Below are 22633 nucleotides of genomic sequence, written 5' to 3' on the forward strand. Positions count from 1 at the left end.
GCGTGACATCAGGAGTAGGGAGCCCGGTGGGACCCTCCTCGCTGTCCTGTTTCACTTCTACACTGGCAGAGCCATGGGGGAAGGTTAGTATACTAAAATATAATATAATCTGTAATAGACTATCAGTGTGTTCAAGAACGTTTCCTATCTTTGCCAAGTGTTGCTGAGATAAACTCTAGCCCACCAAAATCCTGAGTTTAACTAAGCAGATTTTAAAAGGTTCTAATATAATATAATATAATATAATATAATATAATATAATATAATATAATATAATATAATATAATATGTGATAGAGTGAAATCCTATCCACAGCTATTTCTTTCCTTGTGCAAATGTCTGACTCTGAATTGAATTAAGTAAGTTTGTGACTGTTTTGTTATAATATAATATAATATAATATAATATAATATAATATAATATAATATAATATAATATAATATGGAATGACATTCTGTCTAGAGCTATTTCTGGTCCTGGGAAAAAGGTCAATTCCACCACATCCCTAAATTAGATTAAGTAAGTTTATGAATATTTAATATAATATAATGTCTCTCTGTAATAAAAAAAAAATCTTGAGATGAGACTATTTTTTCAAGTCCCACCCTCCTCTCAACCATTTACAACTGCGTCCACGGTCCTCTCACCTCTCATTCATGTGAATGCTTTTGTCAGACACAATTCCTCCCCTCTCAGCTCTTATAAATTTTGATGTTTTCCTCACTTTAAGTTCCCAATAGAAGAAGACTTATTATGTCCAAATCTTATTGAAGAATTTCATCCTGAAGTGTTATCAACAGAAGAAATGAGTACACGGGCAATCCTAGCACTGAGAAAAGATGAAGTCAAATGAAATAACATAAACATTGTCTATTGGTTACACAGCATATGTGTATCAATAGACTATGCTGTCGAACAATTATGACATGTAAAATTTTAAGAGGCGACAGGAAAGGTAATGTCTTCCGCGGATAACATTAGACACCAGAGGAGATCTTGATATGCCATTCATATTAAAATGTTTACAGTAAACAGTAAGTTTAAAGAGTATTTGAGTGTTAATTTCAAAGCCAAACAGAATGAAAACGTAAAACGCAATGAATACCTTTAATGCAGCATGAAACATAATTTTCTTTCAATCTATTACGTTTTACTATTTTTTACTATGGTTAATTACTCGCTGTAATGTAAAATAGTTAGTTCTATTATGCATATGTAACAATTCCCAAGAAAATAACAATCTGTTTAAATTGTACATCCGTTTCCCCATACGCGAGTGGTAGATCCTCAAAGTGGCTAGCGTGTAGCACCCGCACAGGGGTTGGCGAGCAAAGCAAGCAGGGGGCAGTAATATAATATAATATAATATAATATAATATAATATAATATAATATAATATAATATAATATAATCTGTGAGGCGCTGGCAATCTGTCCACAGCTATTTCTTGCCTTGGTCCAAGTGCCACCAGAATAAGCTCTGCCAATGTTGTGTCCCTGAATTGGATACATTAAGTATGTTTGAGAATACTATAATATAATATAATATAATATAATATAATATAATATAATATAATATAATATAATATAATATGTTCTTTATAAATTAATAACCAGCTTTCAAACTGTATTCCCTATATGAGCCAACATAATACAAATTACCATAGTTCTACAATTTATTCTTCATACAAATACTCAGTATAATGGGTTGATGGATAAAAATGTATTACAAATGTATGAAATTTTAAACTCAGTACTGCCATCCTTTTATATTTATGCCTCTTCTGCAACCAGTTTACTCCTAAAGGTTATTTGATGTGGTCGAGACAAATCTTCAGGCTTTTGTTGCTCCACAGAGTTACCGATTCCCCCGGGTGTGTTCATTTGACCCTTGTCCCTTTCATTTTAATCTGATGCAGCGAGTGGATGGCAGTAACACGTCTGACGGTGTAGTGAAAGGCCGACTTTTTATAACATTATGTGCCAGACAAATGTAATTTTGTTTTGCGCCTTTTTCTAGTTAACACCATCACAAAGAGCTCTGCATGTACAGCAAATAACAATTGTGTGCGTGCTTTGGAGCAGTGACAGGTTAAGTGGCTTGTTCAGGGTCAATCAGTGAGGCTGGTGGCGGGCACCGAGCTGGCTGCTGCTTCATGTCTGGTGCACGATTGGTGGTGTCAAGTCACATCTGCTGTTATTAAATATACAACAGCACATTTTAGATAAGAAAATTAGATCATGTACAAAATTTAACTTTATGTTGCAAATTCTCTAAAACATTTTACATATGAGAAGTCCTATTTCTTACACCTAAGACTTTTAATATGTTTAATTAGTTTGGAACTTTACATGATACTTAATTCAGAGATGTGCTTCTGGAGTATACCATTTATTTAAAGCTGATTGATGAACATTAAAATAAATTGAAAAGTATTAAGTAAAGGAAGCATTTTGCTAGATTTCTTCAGTCTGCCATCAGGCTTTGAAGAAGGCACATGGGGGATCCACCTATAGGTTCAAATAAAGGATAAACAAGTTTGAATTTCACATATAACGATGGCTCAAGATTCTTGTTTATTTAGTATTTTCTGTATCAGACATCGGGTATCCCTGGATGAGAATTCCTCCCTCTGCCCTGGGAACAAGAACTCAAATTGTTATTATGTAGGTGTAATCCTCTCTTCAATCCCTCTGGTGAACAATTCAAATATTCCCTGTAAAACACTCCTGAATGCTCACATATTTGATGATATACACAGTGTAGATAAATATATCGTCAATCATGTGAGTGTCAAGAGTGACTTAAGGGGACCAGTTGAAGGGATTCGAAGGAGGATGGCACCATATGTAATGGTAGTTTCTATTAGAGCCTAGCTGTAGACCTCCAAAGTTGTGGTCTGCTGACGATGACGTTTAGCAGGCTTTACCTAATCCGTCAGTGACATTACGTGACACACCTACTCATCTGAGTCGCTCTCAATACACCCATTTCAAGCGCCGCTCTAATTTGATATCCTTACACTGTGGTTAATGTTAGGGTTGTGATGAACTCTAAGATCTGCTCTGTTAAGCCAAGTTTTGTGTTAATGACTGAGACTGGCCTGGGAAGACTCAGGAGATGCCCTTACTTCTAAAAGGGAGCTTCAGCACTTACACTGCCAGAAAGAGTAACGCTTTCCTTATGAAGTTGTAGAGACAGGAAAGAGTCTAACAGCGAGCTCAGGAAGGTGGCTTCATGCCACAGCATGGACAGAAGACCATGTAGCAAACTAACATGTCCGAGTGAAGTGCTAGCTTATGTGTGTGACTTTCTACATGGATTGTATTCAGCATCGCATTGATGTATTAATTAGGCTAATGACATACAGTAATTCAGCATTAATACTGCTGTGCCCCAGTGCCCATATTCCCATTATCAGTGCCCCTGCATTCCACTGCATGGGTAGTCACTATGAGCTCCAGCACCCCACTATTTACAAATTAAGTGCTTCTTTTATGAGAAGACATACGAGGTCTGTTCAGAAAAATTCCAGCCATTGTTAATATAACAAGAATGCTTTGTGCAGAATCGATGAAACCTTGCAGCCAATCAGAGTGGACTAGAACGCTCATGCGTGAACAATGACGACGTCACTGGAGTAGTCGCTTGGGGGTGATAGACGCCATTGAATGAGCATGTGTACTGTGTGGCAGTCGCATTTAAAATGACTAGACGAGTAGAGCAACAAATCTGTATCAAATGTTTGCGTTAAGCTTGAACATTCATCCCTGGAAACTATTTGGATGTTTCAGAAGTGTTTCAGGGATGATACAATGCGTGCAGCGCAAATAAAAGCGTGGTACAAATGCTTCAAAGATGGCAGAGGATCTGTTAAAAGTGATCCACTCTCTGGACTTCTGGCTTATTCTGAAGCTAAAATCTGTTGATGAGATTCTGGAAAATATGACAAGACAGCTGATGGTGAGGAGGACGCTGGGAGAACTGTGTGATGTCCTAAGGTGCCTACTTTGAAGGGGACGGAGGCGTCATTGTCCTATGTACAAAGTTTCTAGTATCTTTTTCAATAAATTTATCTGTTTTTCATATTACATGGCTGGTTACTTTCCGGACAGACATCATATATGTAAGAATTTTCATGCACTGTGGTGTACATGTGACACCAAATGGGAACTTGATTGGGAATTGCTTGCCCAATCGCAACTGAGAGTTTAACCAGTATTTCTCATTTAGATATAGCAGTTCACTCTTCATAAAGTATCATTCATCACTTGCACTGTATGGGTTGTGCAATGAAAGTCGTGATACTAGCTTGGCATGATTTGAGGTTTATAATTCATTTTCTTGGGTTTCGCCTCAGGTATATAAATGTTCTTGGTATTGCTTCTGGGGTTTTTATACCCAGGGAATCTAATTCTTTTCTGGATCTCATTGCTTTTGTGACTGCATTTGGTTTTGTCTATTTGGTGAGCTTTGTTTTGGTTGTTTCCATGGCATCTTATCCCAGGATGCAGTGGGAAAGTGTAATGATGATTTCTGGGGTTTTTACATACCCTGGAAAGCTAATTCTTTTCTGGATTAGAGCCTCCATTTAATATAAACTTTTATTTCACATCTTTTTCAACACCATTTTCTTATATCTATTTTCTAAACTTTGCGTTGGTCATTTCTATAGAAATCCCAGAATTCTTTGGGAAAATGTAATAATAATTCCCAAGAAAGCTAATCCTTTTCATGATTAGAGTCCACAGGGTGCAAGGCTGGAAATAAACCCCTGGCAGGGCACCAGCCCACACACACACACCCCAAGCACACACTAGGGACAATTTAGAATTGCCAATGCACCTAACCTGCATGTCTTTGGACTCTGGGAGGAAACCGGAGCGCCAGGAGGAAACTCGCGCAGACACGGGGAGAACATGCACACTCCACGCAGGGAGGACCTGGGAAGTGAACCCAGGTCTCCTAAATGCGAGGCAGCAGTGCTACCCACCACGCCACCGTGCCACCTGTGATTAGACTCTCCATTTAAAATTAACTTTTACTTCATATCTTTTTCAATACCATTTCATTTTGTCTGTTTTCTGGGCTTTGCTTCAGTCATTTCTATGGCATCTTATACCAAGGATGCATTGAGACAGTGCGGTGATGATTTCTGGAGTTTTTACACAAGCTGGAAATCGAATTCTTTCCTGGATTAGATCCTCCATTTAAAAATTTACTTTTACTTCACATCTTTTTCAACACCATTTTATTTTTGTCTGTTTTCTGGTCTTTGCATCAGTCGTTTCTATGGCATCATATCCCACAATGCACTGGGACAGTGCAGTGATGATTTCTGAGGCTTTTACACACACTGGAAATCGAATTATTTTCTGGATTAGATCCTCCATTTAAAAATTAACTTTTACTTCACATCTTTTTCAACACCATTTTATTTTGTCTGTTTTTGGGACAGCATTGGGACAGGTGCGGTGACGAAGTCTTCAGCATGGCTATATAAAGCTCATCCAGGACTGTCCCAACCAATCCAAGATTTGGACAGTTGACTATGTTACACTGCGACTCTTTCTCTGTTTATCTTGAGTTCTGATCCTTGTGTCTTTCTTTGACTACGACTTTTCATTGTTGCCATTTCAGTTTTGACCTTCACCTTCGTTCTTTCTACTATTGTGAATCTGTAAAATATTTTACAGACTGCCTTGGCAGACAGGACACCAGCAGAACAATCCTGAAAGCAGAAGATTAAGACTGGGTGCAGGGTTAAGACCGAGGACACTCGGCTACCAGGCCGCCCTTCTTCTTGATGTCACAATGTGTCTGAATCTGCCATAAAATTCCAGGAGAATCCTGGAACTCCGATTGCTTGCAGGCCCTTTCTGAACCTATCTACGTTGGTTTTTCTGTGGGACTCCAGTTTTATCATTGGATTATGTAGATTCACTCACAGGGTTTCTGAATTCTCCTAGTCACCATCTGGCAGTGCAAGTATCTTGTTAGATTAAAAGTCTACCTAACACATAAAAACATCAACGATAAAAACAGTTTCGCTGATTAGGCTCAACTGCTTCAAAACGTCTCACATATGAGAACACAAAGAAAATTTCCAATACTGGGCCACTCAATGTATGACATTTAATTCTGTCTCCATCCCACTGCATTCCTCATTTATTTCAGTTTGATGAATTCTTTGTGTCTTTTTTAGGGGGAATTTCTGAATTATGACCTCCTTATTGGTGTCAATCAAGGAGAAGGCCTGAAGTTTGTCGATGATGGAGGAACAGAAAATGAAGATGGGATCTCCGCAGCCGCATTCGATTACACCATCTCCAACTTTGTCGACAACCTTTATGGTTATCCTGAAGGCAAGCAGTAGTTTCCCTTTATAAATTATTTGTCTTTTTATAGGAATTCTGAGGATTTCTATATGCTGGGGAGAGGAAAATGGATTAGTGGCAGGCATGGACTGGAATTAAAAATTGAAGCTACAGTTTTGTCTGAAATCAGTCGGACACCCAACGTCTGATTGATTTGGAAGTGGAAAGTAGTGCAGTGAGTTAAGAACATAAGAAATCTGACAAACGACAGGAGACCATTCACTCTATCAAGTTGTGGACTGATTGTTTAGCTAATAACTAAGCTGTCCCAAGATAGATAGATAGATAGATAGATAGATAGATAGATAGATAGATAGATAGATAGATAGATAGATAGATAGATAGATAGATAGATGTGAAATGCATTATATAAATAATAGATAGATAGATAGATAGATAGATAGATAGATAGATGTGAAATGCATTATATAAATAATAGATAGATAGATAGATAGATAGATAGATAGATAGATAGATAGATAGATAGATAGATAGATATATGTGAAATGCATTATATAAATAATAGATAGATAGATAGATAGATAGATAGATAGATAGATAGATAGATAGATAGATAGATACTTTATTAATCCCAAGGGGAAATTCACATACTCCAGCAGCATCATACTGATAAAGAACAATATTAAATTAAAGAGTGATAACAATGTGTCATCCAGATTCTTCTTAAAGGTCGTCAAGGTTTCTGCTTCCACTACATGTCCCGGGAGTTTGTTCCAGATGAACACAACTGTGTTTCCTGGCTTCAGTTTGTAGTACTAGGGTGTTGTACCATGTTAGCCAGTTGAATGTAGTGAAAAGTCAAGCAAAATGACAACTTTTATTGCCTAACTAAAAAGATTACAATATGCAAGCTTTCGAGGCAACTCAGGCCCCTTCTTCAGGCAAGATGGGGCCTGAGTTGCCTCGAAAGCTTGCATATTGTAATCTTTTTTAGTTAGCCAATAAAAGGTGTCATTTTGCTTGACTTTTCACTGGCATCAGTTTTAAATTTCCACCGATGTCCTTGAGTACATGATTTACCGTTAAGATGAAAGAATTCTGCCTTGGAGGATATTAAATACCAGAATGATGTCCCCATGTTGTCTCCTCTGCTCGAGAGCAAAACAGTTTGATTCTCTGAGTCTGTCACAGTAGGCCATGTCCTGAAGTCCTGGGACGCTCCTGGTTGCTCTCCTCTGCACAACTTCATGTGCTGCTATGTCTTTCATGTGCCATGGGGACCGAACTGCACACTGTACTCACTTGTGCATTATATAGTTTGAGCATGACATCCACTGACTTAAATTCAATCGTTTTTTGATATAACCTAACATTTTATTTGCCTTTTTAACCACTTCTGTACATTGCTTAGTCAATGAAAACGTTGTGTCAACAGAAACCCCTTTTTAGAGGTCACTTCCTGTAGGTCCCTGTCTCCCATCTTGTATTTATAACTGATGCTCCTTTTGACCACGTGTAACACTTTGCACTTCTCTACATTAAACTGCATTTTTCAGGTGTTTGCCGCCCCTTCGACTCTCAGATCCTCCAGCCTCTCACAAGCTGTGCTGTGCCGCCCTGCTACAGCTGCTGCTCTGAGCTTTGATAAAGTGAGAATGTGTGAGGGTCCTGCACACGGACTAAGTACAATTACAATACAATACAATTTATTTTTGTATTGCCCAAAATCACACAAGAAGTGCTGCGATGGGCTTTAACAGGCCTTGCCTTTTGACAGCCCCCCAGCCTTGACTCTCTAAGAAGATGAGGAAAATCTCCCAAAAAAACCCTTGTAGGGAAAAAATGGAAGAAACCTTGGGAAAAGGCAGTCCAAAGAGAAACCCCTTTCCATGTAGGTTGGCCGTGCAGTGGCTATCAAAAAGAAGGGGGTTAAATACAATACAATACACAGAGCAGAACACAAGTAATCCTTAATCTAATATATAAAGCAGAGTCGATGTATGCATGTGTGTGTGTATGTATGTATATTTGTTTATCCGCCATATAAATCTGCTCCAGGCATCCAATTGGCACCAAACTGGGGATGGGGCTCCTTTGTGACCAGGAGAAGGTCATGGGGTATGTTTGGTTCAGAAAAATTTTCGTGGTGAACCGCAGAGCACCTTTTCACAGACACAACCTTCGGCACACGTCCCCGTACTTATCATCGACAAGATGGCCTCACGTTACAACAGACGTTCACCGCGCTCCATCTAGCGGCAGCTTTGGTCTCTGTGTGTTGCTCTTTACCCATGTTTCTTTAAACTGCCAACAGATGGCAGAAGAGTCCAAGTATGAGAAGACCGACTGCTTTGATCGGATGAAGAGGAATTGCTGTATGGATGTAAAACGTGAACGACACAGTGCACATGACCGGCTGACACACCTGCATTTCCGCACGTCACACTCCCACACGCACTGATAGTGCTGTATTTCATTCACCAACCTCTGTTATATCGCACCACGTTTGAACAGAGACACGCCTTAAAAAGACAACATCCTTCCCCCACCATTTTCCCCAAACGCAGCAGCGGTTGTATGTCATTTCTCTCTGTAGTTACCATCGCCAACGTCCGTTAGATGGCAGCACGGTTCAACACAGACGCTCCTTAGAAACACAGCACCCCTCCCCGCCATTTTTCCCAGTACAGTTTCAGCACTACTCTTTCTCACTGGCTTTCTGTATTTGTGATGCTATTTGCTTGCTTTCCAACTCACAGTACGATTTCAGTGTTGCTCTTTCTGACTGACTGGTGCTATTTGTTCGCTTTCTGGCGTATTGTAAATAACGTAAATTCATCTCACTGTGGTGCTTATTCCGTACGTAATACCATGTAACACATTATAATTGTCCTGCTTTTCACTAATATACCCATGCCACAGAAAAAAAGACGTAGAATTGGAAGGTCCACTTCAGATGCCACAAAAAGGGCTTCTGAAATGCCACAGCAGACAGAATCTAGAGTGGAGGAACTTACAATAAAATGTCAATCAGAAAACTGTTTGTTCTATTTCTATGTTCTGTTTCTTTCATTTGAGAAATTCACCGGTTATAGATTCCCAGGCAACGCCGGGTACTCCTGCTAGTACAGTATAATAGTAAAATAAAAATATTACAAGTACAGAGCAGAATTCAACGGTAGATGATATCACATAGTACAATTTGGATTTGTTCAGAGTCCTGGAGACCAGAAACATCAAGCTGCCTCCCCCTATTAGCCATTCCACAGCTGAGTCCAGCCAATCCGATGAAAGGACCCCTCTACCCCACGATTCCTGCGATCCTCCACACTGTCACACTGTAACCCTAACTAAACGCCCGCTCACTGCACACCAAGTGATGTGAACTTCACTTAACATGTAAAATAAACCATGAAACACTTTAGATGACTGGCAACGTTAAACTGGAGGAAATCAAATCAAAGAGAAGACCTCAAAACGCCACGTCGTCTTTTTTAGCACCAGACATTAACACCACGTTCCAAAGTCACCTTTCACCACTGGCATTTCTGATTAGTAAATCACATAAAACTTCTATTCGTTTAAGTGTCCTGAGGAACTGTCTCAGCCTGCACACCATTGTAAAGTGGGCATGGTTCACAGACTACTGAACTGACCACTTGTGCAGTACATGCTGACACTGCGGTGGTCCCTGGTTCATTAATTGGTAGTTTTCTTACACAGGGTTCATCTTTGTTGAAGTGATTTAAATTCTTTTTCTCTTCATATTTATCCTCTCCCCTTTAACATTTTTTTAAAGACATTATCTCCATCTCTCCTGCCCTCTGTGTCTCATATTTCCCTCTTGTTTTAGGTGCCCATAAGGTAGTAGGGTCATGTGATTGGTCAGGTGCACAGAGGATGAAGTGCGGGCCAATCACGTCTTGTGTCACCCAGCCCGCCTCTTAATTGCTCTTTCAGTCTCACATGAGGAGAGAGCAGCCCACCAAGAGCTGTCCTGATAATCCTGATGGCCAATCAATCACCGGTCAGAGGTGCACACCACAGAACACTTTTCTGCATATTATATAGACCATAAATTATTTATATATTATCCAAATACAGTATTACAATATCTTTATATTATATATTGTAAACACTAAGGTCATTGTTGCCCCTTTAACCCCAACACACAGACGCTCAGGATACAAGGTAAAAGCAATAAGAAGTATTTTAATACTTTTCCTTTTAAGCTGTGCCTCCAAAGCACACCAGCCACAATAAACATGCAATTGAATACAGAATAATAATAATAATAATAATAATCAAACATTTTCTACTCCTCACCTCCTAGCAAGCTCTGTCCTACACCTCCTGACTCTGGCTCGCCTGCTGGGTTCCCATTAGCGTTTTAAATAATCCTTGACCCAGAAGTTCTTCTGTTCTTCCTCCCACGTCACTTGCCAGCACTTCTGGGTCAAATGGAGAATCCCAATTCTTTAATCAGCCCGGAAGTACTTTGGGTCTTCCATCCTCATGACTTCCTAGTAATTCCAGGCTGTAAGGGACGCATGACTCCCCTGGTCCTTTCACAGCTCCCCTTGGAGACACCCACAGCACCCAACAGGAATGAGAAGCCAGACTCCAAGTCCCAGGATGCCCAGCGTGAATCCGGGGCACCGCTACACTCCAGTAGAGTTGCCATCTAGTGTTTTGGGGGATGCAGTGTCCTAAAATAGCTGCCTTCCCCCATCCTTCCATTTCAGGAGTGTCCTGGCTGGGTTGAGCTGCCGGCCGTCCATCACAACATACAATATGCAATATATATGCAGACGTGGACAGTTCTGTTGGTCCCCTTAGTGCTCATTGAAAAGTGCTGTATGCCTCCTGAAACATGACCAAATAAGAAGCATTTACCTCGTGTGTACCTGCATGCCTTTGACATGTCATCGAGTAAAGCAAAGCAAAGCAAGTGTGAAAAGAGATCAAATGTTGCTTAGTCTACAAAGATGTTCTAAAATGGCCTGAAAACATGTGTTGGTACCCCTAGAAAAGATCCTAAATAATTGGATTTAAGTGACTTTTCAAACAAGCCGTTTTCTTGAATTTGTATCAACACAAGTCTCCAGTCATGCAGTCGGTCATTCAGACTGTTTAAACAGAGAAAAGCCGTCACTCAGCTGTTTGGTGTCATCGTGTGTCCCACACTGAACATGGACCAAAGAGAGTAAAGGAGAGAGTTGTCTGAGGAGATCAGAAAGAATATTATAGACAAGCATGTTAAAGTCAAAGGCTAGAAGACCATTTTCCTGCGACAACAGTTGCAAATATTAAGGTCTATTGGACTGTAGCCACTCTTCATGGATGTGGCCACAAGAGGAAAATCGACCCCACAATGGGCAAAAGGATCATGAGAATAGTAGACAAAAAGCCAAGGAGAACATCCAAAGAGATACAAACTGAACTCCAAGGTCAAGGTTGATCACATCATCCGTCACTTTTTTGTGTGACAGTGGGAATAGGACTCCACTGCTGAAAGAAAACCATAAAAAAGCCAGACTGGAACTTGCCAAAATGCACAATGCTTCTGGAAGAATATGCTTTGGACTGAGGAGACAAAAGTGGAACGTTTTACCAAGTCACAAGAAAAACAAAAATGAAACTTTCAAAGAAAAGAACCTCACACCTTCTGTAAAACATTGAGGGGTCTTAGTTTATGTTTTGGAAATGCTTTGCTGCATATGGCATGGAGTGCCTTGAGTCTGTGCAGGGAACAATGAAATCTCAAGACTATCAAGACGTTCTGGGGTGAACCATACTGCTCAGTGTCAGAAAACTCTGTGATAGTCGCACATTGTGGATCTTCCAACAGGGTAAGGAGCCAAAACACACAGCTAAAAACATCCAAAATGGCTAAGAACAAAACATTGGATTATTGTGAAGTGGCCTTCTATGAGCTGATTTGAATCCATCGAACATCAGTGGAAAGAACTGACACATGCCGTCTGGAGAAGACCCCCTTCGAACATGACCCAGCTCGAGCAGTTTGCTCAGGACGAGTGGGTCAGATTACCTGCAGACAGGAGCAGAAGTCTCATGGAGAGCTACAGGAATCACTTGTGTGCAGTGATTGCAAACTCTAAAGGTTGTGTGACAAACGTTTAGGTTAATGGTCCCATCATTTTTTGTCCATGCCATTGTCATTTGTGTCATTATTTGAAATATTCTGTTGAATTCAAACTCTAAAGTCTGATTTTTGTTGGATACAGACTACACAATGATGGGTGCCCATTACTTCTGTCACTTTCAAGTCATTTCAGAGACAATTGTGGGGTCTTCTTTTCTGTGAAGGGGTACTAACAGTTTTATCCATGTAACTCTATAGAGCCCCCGCACTAAAGCACTTTAAATGTATCCCTTATAATAAATAAATAACTTGTAGGTCACTTTGGCCAAAATCATCAGCTACATCACGCAAAGCTGTAGTCTAAGGTGACCGTATAGCAACTTCTTGCCCACTTCAGTGACAGTGTGAAGCCCTCACTCTTCTCTATATACTTACTCTAGCAAACATATAGCGCCTTTCATAGTGACGCTCATCATAAAGTTCCTTATATATTATGAATGATAGCGTCCTTATTGATGACCATTCTATTGCCAAAAGACTACATTGCCAGGGGGAACCCCCCCGCTAATGATGATCCTGTAAAATGCTTCCTATAAATGTGCCATAATTTATTGGATGACAGCATTCAGGTGTTTTGTTTCACCATCACTTTCGCGTGTCTCTGGACCTTTTGGACTTTGCAGTTGACTGATAGTATCTCAGAAATCAGGGCTCAGAAGTACAGCTGAATAAAAGTCGTCACGAAGCGTAGACCTCTCAGACGTCGAGACCACTGCTATTATTGTACACTGTGGAGGTCTACTGGGATCAGCACTCTTGTGTGTACAATGTATGTGTGTGTGTGCGTGTGTGTGTGTGATGTAGTCCAAGCACTGTTGCCTTTGCCTGCTCTCTGACAGCCTCCTTGCAAGTCTTTTATCTTTTCCACATTAAGTGACTCATAAGCCCTTCTTGGTGGGGTGCACCCATCACAAGCTGGTTTACTAAGCACTCAGAAATGCATGTGGGCTAATTTAAATGGAAATAAGCACTGGGAGGAAAACCTCCAAAAACTAAAAAAAAAAGCTTAAAATTCTCATCAGTCTGTCAGTTGTAAGAGTTTCTGAAAACCTTAGCATGTTAAAAAAAAATAAAAATAAAAAACAGCCAGCATTTCGAAAGAAGGCAAAAATGTGCAACGCGTCACAGCTTCAGAAGACTGGGTGGCAGCCTTGGCAGCTTCTCATGTGTGATTCTGGGCTATGCAAGGAATACATTGTTGTTGCTGTTGTCATGATGTGTGGACCTGGCCTGTTCTCTTCATGTCTATGGGGGGTTCTTTTCTGGTCACCCTGGTAAGGTTAATTGGCGGCTCTGAATTGGCCTGGCATGAACATGGGTTGGTATGTGTGGGTATGTGCATGAGAGTTCTGTGATGATCAAGGTAAATAATAATAATAATAATAATAAATAGTAACAGTGGGTAGCACTTCCAACTCGTCTTTCCATCCATCACCCTGACATTAAAACCTATGAATTGTCCTCCATGTGGAGTTTGCTTGTTTCCTGCATGGTGTTTTGCATCAGGCACTCTGGTCCCCATATCTTTACATGCCCATATCAGGTTAATTGTGGTTTCTGCATTGGCGCAGGATAAACATGGCATTAGGTTGAGTGTGTGAGCAGCCCCTGCCAAGGACTGGCGCACTGTCCACAGCTTTCTCCTACTTTGTGCCCAGTGCTGCATTGGTTGGCTTCAAGTAAGCATGAAGTTATTAATAATAATAATCATAAATTCTGAATGAAATTAAACCAATTTGATTTCACATTCTTAGATAATAAATATAATAATAACTTGGAGTCCCATGCGCTGTTGCAGTGGACTGTCCACGTGTTGCTCCTGCCTTGTGCCCTTATGGTTGTTGGGGTAGGCTCCAGCTTCTGTGCATGTTAGGAAGATGGACTGATAATATTAATAAAAATAATTATAATAGTAATAATAATAATATAATGAATTCATTTCCACAACCTGCTTAATGTGATTTACAGTCATAAAGAGGAACCAGCAGTGGGTGTGGTGACTGTTTTAAACCAACCACTATGAAATTAATTTAATAATCCGGGTCTGGATTATGTATGACTGTAAATCACATTAAACAGGTTGTGAAAATGAATGCATTATAATGATTATGATTATTATTATTATTATTATTATTATTAGTCTATTATTATTATTATTATAGTACCGCCTCGCAGTAAGGAGACCAGGGTTCATGTCCAGGATCCTCCCTGCGTGGAGTTTGCATGTTCTCCCCGTGTCTGCGTGGGTTTCCTCCCTCAGTCCAACGACATGCAGGTTAGGTGGAATAGCAATGTTAAATTGTCATTAAAGGGTGGTTGTGTGGTGTGTGTTCTCCCTGGGATGGACTGCCATCCTGTCCAAGGATCGGCTCTGCCTTGTGCCCCATGCTAGCTGGGTAGGCTCCTGTGAGCCTGTTCAGGATAAGCAGGTTTAGAAAAATGGTACATTAAAACTGACCATCAACCCCTCAGACGTTTGTTTTCAGTGATTTTACTGACTGGAATTTTTGTTTTCTTCTGCTCTGCTATCAACTGATCAAGAAAAATTTAGAAAGATCAATTGAATTGATAAAACTAACTAACTAAATACACCCATCCATCCAGCTATATCCTAACACAAGGTCACGGGGGTCTGCTGGAGCCAATCCCAGTCAACACAGGGCACAAGGCAGACAACACACCCCGGGACGGGGCTAGCCCACCGCATGGCACACACCAAGCACAAACTAGGGAAAATTTAGGATCACCAAGGCACCTAACCTGCATGTCTTTGGACTGTGGGAGGAAACCCACGCAGACACGGGGAGAACATGCAAACTCCACACAGGGAGGACCCGGGAAGCAAACCCAGGTCTTCTAACTGCTAGGCAGCAGCGCTACCCACTGCACCACTGTGCCACCCTAACTAAATACATACATTAATTAATTAATACTACTACTACTACTACCACTACTACTACTCCTACTCCTACTGCTACTACTACTACTAATAATAATAATAAAGCCAGACAGTGGCAGAGGCGTTAGTGTTGTTGTCTGGGTTCAAATCCCATGCCCTTTGTATGTCAGTAGTCCAGTTTTCCAGTTGGTGTGTGTGTGCAGGTTTTGTCCCTGTGATGGACTGGCGCTGTCTCCAGTGTTGTTTTTTTCCATGCGTTTGGTGTTACTAGGAGAGAATCTGACTCTGCATGACCCTGAAGTGCATTAAAGGGGGTTTGAGAAAGTTTGTGTCTACAGTGTATATAAAAAGTATTCAACCCCTTGGAAGTTGTCACCTTTTATTGCTATGCAACATTGAGTCACAGTGGATTTGGCTTTCTTGACACTGGTCAACAGAAAAAGACACTTTAATATCAGGGTAAAAACTGATCTCTGCAGAGTGGTCTAAATTGAATTAAAATTTAAAGCAGAAAATAACTGACCATGTAAGTCATCATCCCCTTTAATACAACACCACTAAATCCTCACTGGTGCATCCAATTGGTTTTAGAAGTCCTAGAATCAGTTCAATGATTGTCTGGGCTTTGAGTTGATTGGAGTCTCAATGCACCTGAATGTGGAAGGGCCAAGTTGTAGGGAGTCAATATGATGGGCTAACCTACACAATGAAGACAAATGAGCACTCCAAGCAACCACCGTGAAAGGGGGACTGAAAAGCACAAGTCAGGGGATAGAGACAAGAAAACATCCAAGTCACTGAATATCCAATCAAATCAGTCATGAAGAAAGAGAAAGAATAGGCACAGCTGGAAATGTGCCTGGAGCAGACCTTCAACAAAAATTGAGTGATGGTGCAAGAAGAAGACAAATGAGGGAGGGATATTTCTGAAGGAGTTACAAGCTACAGTGACTCAGATAGATACTATAGGGCACTATAAGAAAGATAGATAGATAGATAGATAGATAGATAGATAGATAGATAGATAGATAGATAGATAGATAGATAGATAGATAGATAGATAGATAGATAGATAGATAGATGGGAATGGCACTATATAATATACACGCACCAGAATGACTAAAAAGGAAGCAAATTAAAAAGGAAGAGTACTTCTGACTTGGCTGTCCCAGTCCAAGTGAGGTGCTATGCAGGGGTATTGCTGTTGGTACACAGGAGCCCCCAAAGTGTTTACTGACCTTTTGCTTGTGCTTTATGGTTTTCTGGGCAGCTGCAGCTGCTACTTTGCCATCCATGAGGCTGCGTATGATTAGCTTTTCACTGCCTACTTTCTATGCTAATGGCTCTAGTGGCAGATGTGACCGAGCCATCTCCTTCAGTGTTTGCCAAGACAAACAGCCCTGTGTGGGTCATGCGAATGTGTTCTGCTCTGTCAGTGCTCTCTCATTTCATGCGATTTTGTTTTTTCTTTACAGGCAAAGACATCTTACGTGAAACGATCAAGTTCATGTACACGGACTGGGCCGACAGAGACAATGGGGAGATGAGACGGAAGACGTTGCTTGCTCTTTTTACTGACCATCAGTGGGTGGCACCAGCAGTTGCCACAGCTAAGCTTCATGCCGACTACCAGTCGCCCGTCTACTTTTACACTTTCTACCACCACTGCCAAACTGAGGGCCGGCCCGAGTGGGCAGACGCAGCGCATGGTGACGAGATCCCTTATGTGTTTGGAATTCCTATGATCGGAGCCACAGACCTCTTTCCCTGCAACTTCTCCAAGAATGATGTGATGCTCAGTGCTGTGGTCATGACCTACTGGACCAACTTCGCTAAAACTGGGTATGTTGCTCGGGGGCCCCTAAATGCACTAATTGGCAGCTATTTTGCTTCTCCACAATAATGTACAGGTCCACAATCCACTATTTAGAAACCTACATTTTTTTTTCTGTGCCATGTGTGAACTTAAAGATCCCAAATGTTAACCAGTTATGGTAGACGGTGTGTCAATGTTCTCCATATTGTGTGTTTTGAGCCTCTGTACTCTATTATTCTACATTGTCCCATTATTTATAATGTTTTATAATTTTAGAGCTTTAGGAAAATTTAGGCGAGAATGGGCCACATGACCAAAAAACAAAGATTTTAGGAACAAAGGTTGTTTTTTAATTATCTCACACAGAGTAGTAACACAAAAACACTCAGCACTAATTCCACTTACACTCACAAGGATGACATCGGCACGTCAGTATGTCAGTCTCCATCTCTAATCAACTGGAGGGTACCTTGCCACCAACTTCATACAGGATTCACCTTTTCCAATCTTTTAACAGTTTATTTTTCTGGCCAGCATGCTGCTTAGCACACCACTTAATTTTGCCTCCATAATGCACTAAAACTACCAGAATATTAAAAGTAGCTCATACAATCAAAATATGAGCAAAGCTTGCCATGTCACTAGATCACTTCTACTATCTGCAGACGAATTCATGAGCACAAATCCAGAGGCCTCACAGAAAGGTGCTGTCACACACGCATGTTTAGGAGGCAACTAAAGGGCTTGAGTACATGTAATTCCACGCCGGACCAGGGGATGGCGAAGTGCACTAATTCTCTCTCTCGATCTCTTGCAGACCATTCTAGGGAAATCCCGCCCAGCTACACCACTGTAGCAAAAATGACCATAAGACATTGCAAAGGTTTGGGGCAGCCACCCGTATAATTTTTCCCGGCTGCAAAACTGATTCAAAATCATAGACATGTTCACACAGCTGAGTCCAAAACAAAACTGTCCTAGTATAAACAAGATGGCAGCTTTAAAGGCCATTGGGGAAGTGATGTCATCGGTCCCAGAACTGGAAGTGACGTCATTTGCGGCGCCAGAGCCTGGCGGGATTTCCCTAGAATGGTCTGCAAGAGATCGAGAGACAGAATTAGTGCACTTCGCCACCCCCTGGTCCGGCGTTTAATTACATGTATTCAAGCCCTTTAGTTGCCTCCTAAACACGTGTGTGTGACAGTGCAAATCACTAGTTAGTCACAAAACAGGATGGGCAGATGACATTTTGTGAAGACGGACTTCAAACAGCCTGCAGGATTCTGGGAAAAGGTCTTGTGGGTAGACGAGACAAAGATGAAAACCTGATCAGAGTAATGGCAAGAGTAAAGTGTTGAGACCAAAAGGAAGATCCAGAGGAGACCACCTCATCTGTTAAACATGGTGGTGTGGGTGTTATGGCTTGGGCATCTATGGCTGGCACAGGTCCTGTCACACTTCTCTTAACTGATGATGGAACTGCTGATGGCAGTGACACAATGAATTCTAGAGAAACATCTTATCTGCTCAAGTTACAGTTCATCTTACAAGATAATGATCCCAAACATACTGCTGAGGCAACACAGGAGCTTTTCAAAACTAAAAAAATGGAAAATTCATGAATGGCCAAGTCAGTCATCCGATCTTGAATCCAACTGAGCAGGCCTTCCATATGCTGAAGAGAAAATGTAAGAGGACAAGCCACCGAAATAAACAGGAGCTGAAGATGACTGCACTAGAGGGTTGGCAGATCATCGCCAGAGATGATCCTCAGCACCTGGTGATGTCTATGAATCACAGACTTCAAGCCATCCTTGCATGAAAGGGATATGCGACAAAGTCCTAAATATGACGGCTTTAATAGACCTGTCATTGCTGTGTCACCAAACACTATGGAGCTCTGAAATGAGGAGACTGTGTAGAAAAAGTGTTGCCATTTCTACATGATGTGATGGAAACGTACGCAAATCCCCTTAAATGAAAGTCTGCAATGTGCACCTTAATCACATCTGAATTTTTTGATTTGTAATTTTAAACTGAGGAGCAGAGAGGGAATTCAAGAGAAAATGTGTCTCTGTCCCAAACATGGGCACCGTACAGTACAACATTCTCTGGTCAATCCTGTCCTTGATATTGGGTCATGTGCTGACCAGTGACTGGAATAGAGAGAAGAAAAAAAAAGAATCTGCCCAGCACCAGTTCACCCTGGCTCTCTCGACAGCACCCTATGTGCATCCTGCAGACAGAGACCGTCTAAATACTTCACTAGAGGTTAACTGAAAAAAATGAAGTGTCCATTAAAACCATAAAAAATTGATTTTATTTATTCCAAAAAGAAGTGCTTAATTTATTTATGCCACACAAACATGCCTCAAGGAAGCAAATAGATCAAAACTCTTACTTTTGCAGTAAACTCAACAAGGACTTACCTAAATCTTACCTTCCTACACTAAGAGCCCATCTGGCTTCATACCTGCACTGACCGGAATGTACCACTTAATCCATAGGGGGCTTCAACAACAACAACATTTATTTCTATAGCATGTTTTCATACAGATGATGTAGCTCAAAGTGTTTTACAAGATGAAGAAAAAAGAAAAATCTCTATAAATATAAAATCTAGTATCTGCCTGTCTGTTCGCTTAAGAACTACTTAACGGATTTAGATCGAGTTTTTTCTATATTTTGCTTTAACATTCCGTTTGATTTTACAACCTCTCTCATTCTGCTATGTATCATCATTCACTTGCGATACCGATTTATTTGCACAAATCCAAGAGACACGCAGCAGGCTGAGGGGAGGGAAGTGGGGCTGTCCTCACTCACACGTCTGCCGCTTAACTAGCAAACGAGAGAACTACTTAACGGATTCAGATCGGGTTATTTTCTATAATTTGCTTGAACATTCTGGTTGATTTCGCAACTTCTCTCATCGCGCTAAGAATCATAGTTTGCTTGCAGGAGTGATATATTTGCGCTAATCCGAGACAGAGGCTGCAGGCCGAGGACAGGAGGAAGCGTGATATCAGGAGTGGGGAGCCGGGCACGGCCCTCCTCACTGTCCTGTTTCATTTCTACACGGGCGGAGCCGCAGGAGACAGCTAGTATAAAAATAAGATTAGCCATTGTTAAGTAACAAAGAATAAAGAATTAAAGAATAATAATTAATTTTAAAAAACTCAACTACAAACACATTATATAAGTCACATGCAAAAAACAAAACAAGTCTTTCTTATATTTTAAAAAATAATACAATTCAAACTGAATCTGAGTACCTGCTAAATTTAACAGCCGGCAGACACAAAACCTTTTTCTTTCAACCATTTTAACCCTTTAGCCCTCCACCCCTTTAGTTTCAATAAATGATGTGCCCTGGAGTCACGTTTGGCATTTTATACAAAACTTCACCACTGCTTTACAGCCCACTAACAAGGTAAGCCAAAAGAAATTTCCGGTTTTTAAACAGCACTTTAAATAAACACAGATGATTGTACAACCAATAAGATCCATTTTTTTTTCTCCTTACATTATTTTAAAATGGATGGTACACCACTGGCTATATTGTAGAAAATTGAATTATAAATGAAATGCCTTAGAGAAAGTGACTTCACGATGTTGTAATGTTTAAACCAGTAATATTAATAAGAGTTTCACTCCGTCACAAGTCACATCTGTTCATCGATGTCATATGCAATATTTTCCCTGGCAATTCAATGCAATGTGACTTATTGTTGCATGGCTCTCTTCAGTGAGTGCAGGCTCAGAACACCATGAACAATTATCAGTTAAAATTGACGTATAGATTTTACTAATTAATATTTAACAACACCAATATTAATTTCTATAGCACTTAGAATGAGACATAAACATGAGGTCCCGATTTTCTGTGATCATCAAAGTTCTCTGGGCGTTCTTTGTAAAGAGCGGGGTGTACCCTGATATCCTGGCTAAAACTGCCCTCCAAGCTTATTAGTGCGCAAGCTGGCTGTTCAGTGGCTAAACCGTACAGTTGGGCACCCCCTTACAATCTGCGCCCTAGGCGAATGCCTAAATCACCTTAATGGTGGTGCAGGCCCTTGTGTGGTGAGAATACAGGCGCAAAATGGCTGCAGTCGCATCATCATGGTGGATGCTACATGTTTGTGGTGGTTGAAGTGGCTGCCCACTCACTATGAAAGCACTCTGAGTAGTGAGAAAGGCACTATATGAATGCTTTACTGTTATTTTCATATAAAACATATAGCTCAAGGTGCGTTACAAAATGTCAAAGAAATAGTTCCAAGCAAAGAAAAATAAAATTCAAATTAGATAAGAATGATAATAAATAGTATACTAAAATAAATCATGCACATTTACATGACACATAAGATTACATAAATCTTACATAAGATCCTGACAAAATACAGAATTCATACACATAAATTAAACATTTGTTAAAACATGCTGTGAACAATACAGCAAGAGAAATACCGCAAGGCATTCCTGACCCAGCCCTGACAGTGTGATGCTGCATTGTCCTACATGCCTCAGTCATAGCATCCGACAGCCGCATTTAGTCGTAAGGATGGTGGTTGTAAGCCTTCCATCTCCAGACAGAACAAATCTCCTTCTTCAACAGAAAACTTGAGGAGTGCGTAATGTGGAGTAATATTGTATCATAAATGTTGTTAGTCACCTGGGATAAAGCCGCCAGACCAAATAAATAAATGTAAATGTAATAGAGAACAAATTCCACAGACAAGTGTGCACGAACCCTAAAACATTCCAAAAGTGAAAATGAATGATGAAATGGGACGTTATCCTATACAACTACATTAAAAACATGCAATCTGTAGTGGTCTTTAGAGCTTGTCAAGTAAGGAACAATATCCCAGTTCATCAAGGAAGAAACATGCAATCTGTTCCACTTTGGAAACCAGTAGTGGCCTGTAGAGTTTGTCAAGGAAAGAACAATGTCTGTCACACATTTATGGCCCTACTCTTGAGATGAATGCTACAGGACAAGTACTGATATGCCTTATGATGTTTACACTTTCCTGTCTGCACCTGCATTGTTGCCCTTTGCCTCATAACATTCCTGCCATGCTTCATTGTCTTGTCCAAAACTGAAGCCATCTTCATCCACATAAAGAGCACAGAGGAGCAGTGAATTGTTTATAATCACAGGCAGTGTATTAGGATTGTGTGTTAGAACATGCGGACCATCCAGTGTGTATTATTAAATGGCTACCATGTCAAGTGTTGTGCAAAGCCTCATACCTTTTAGAACATCAGACCAATCTGGACGAGAGCAGGCCATTCAACCCAACAAAGCTTGCCGGTCCTGTCCACTTAGTTCTTCCAAACTAACATCAAGTCTACAATGAGAAATGCTTTCTTTCACTCCTGTGCAAACATATAGCTGTGACGTCATG

At 40.6% G+C, this 22633-nt stretch overlaps 1 protein-coding gene across 1 annotated transcript in view; it reads left to right on the forward strand.

Moving 5' to 3' along the window:
- The window catches only part of nlgn2a (neuroligin 2a), a 604796-nt gene that overhangs the window by 569151 nt on the left and 13012 nt on the right, over nucleotides 1–22633 (forward strand). The window contains exons 7-8 of the mRNA XM_039746931.1: nucleotides 6206–6365; nucleotides 16879–17245. Of these exons, the coding sequence (XP_039602865.1) occupies nucleotides 6206–6365; nucleotides 16879–17245 (527 nt within the window). The remainder of the gene's footprint in view (nucleotides 1–6205; nucleotides 6366–16878; nucleotides 17246–22633) is intronic.

This window comes from Polypterus senegalus, chromosome 3 (assembly GCF_016835505.1).
Source record: "Polypterus senegalus isolate Bchr_013 chromosome 3, ASM1683550v1, whole genome shotgun sequence".
Lineage (NCBI taxonomy): Eukaryota > Metazoa > Chordata > Cladistia > Polypteriformes > Polypteridae > Polypterus > Polypterus senegalus.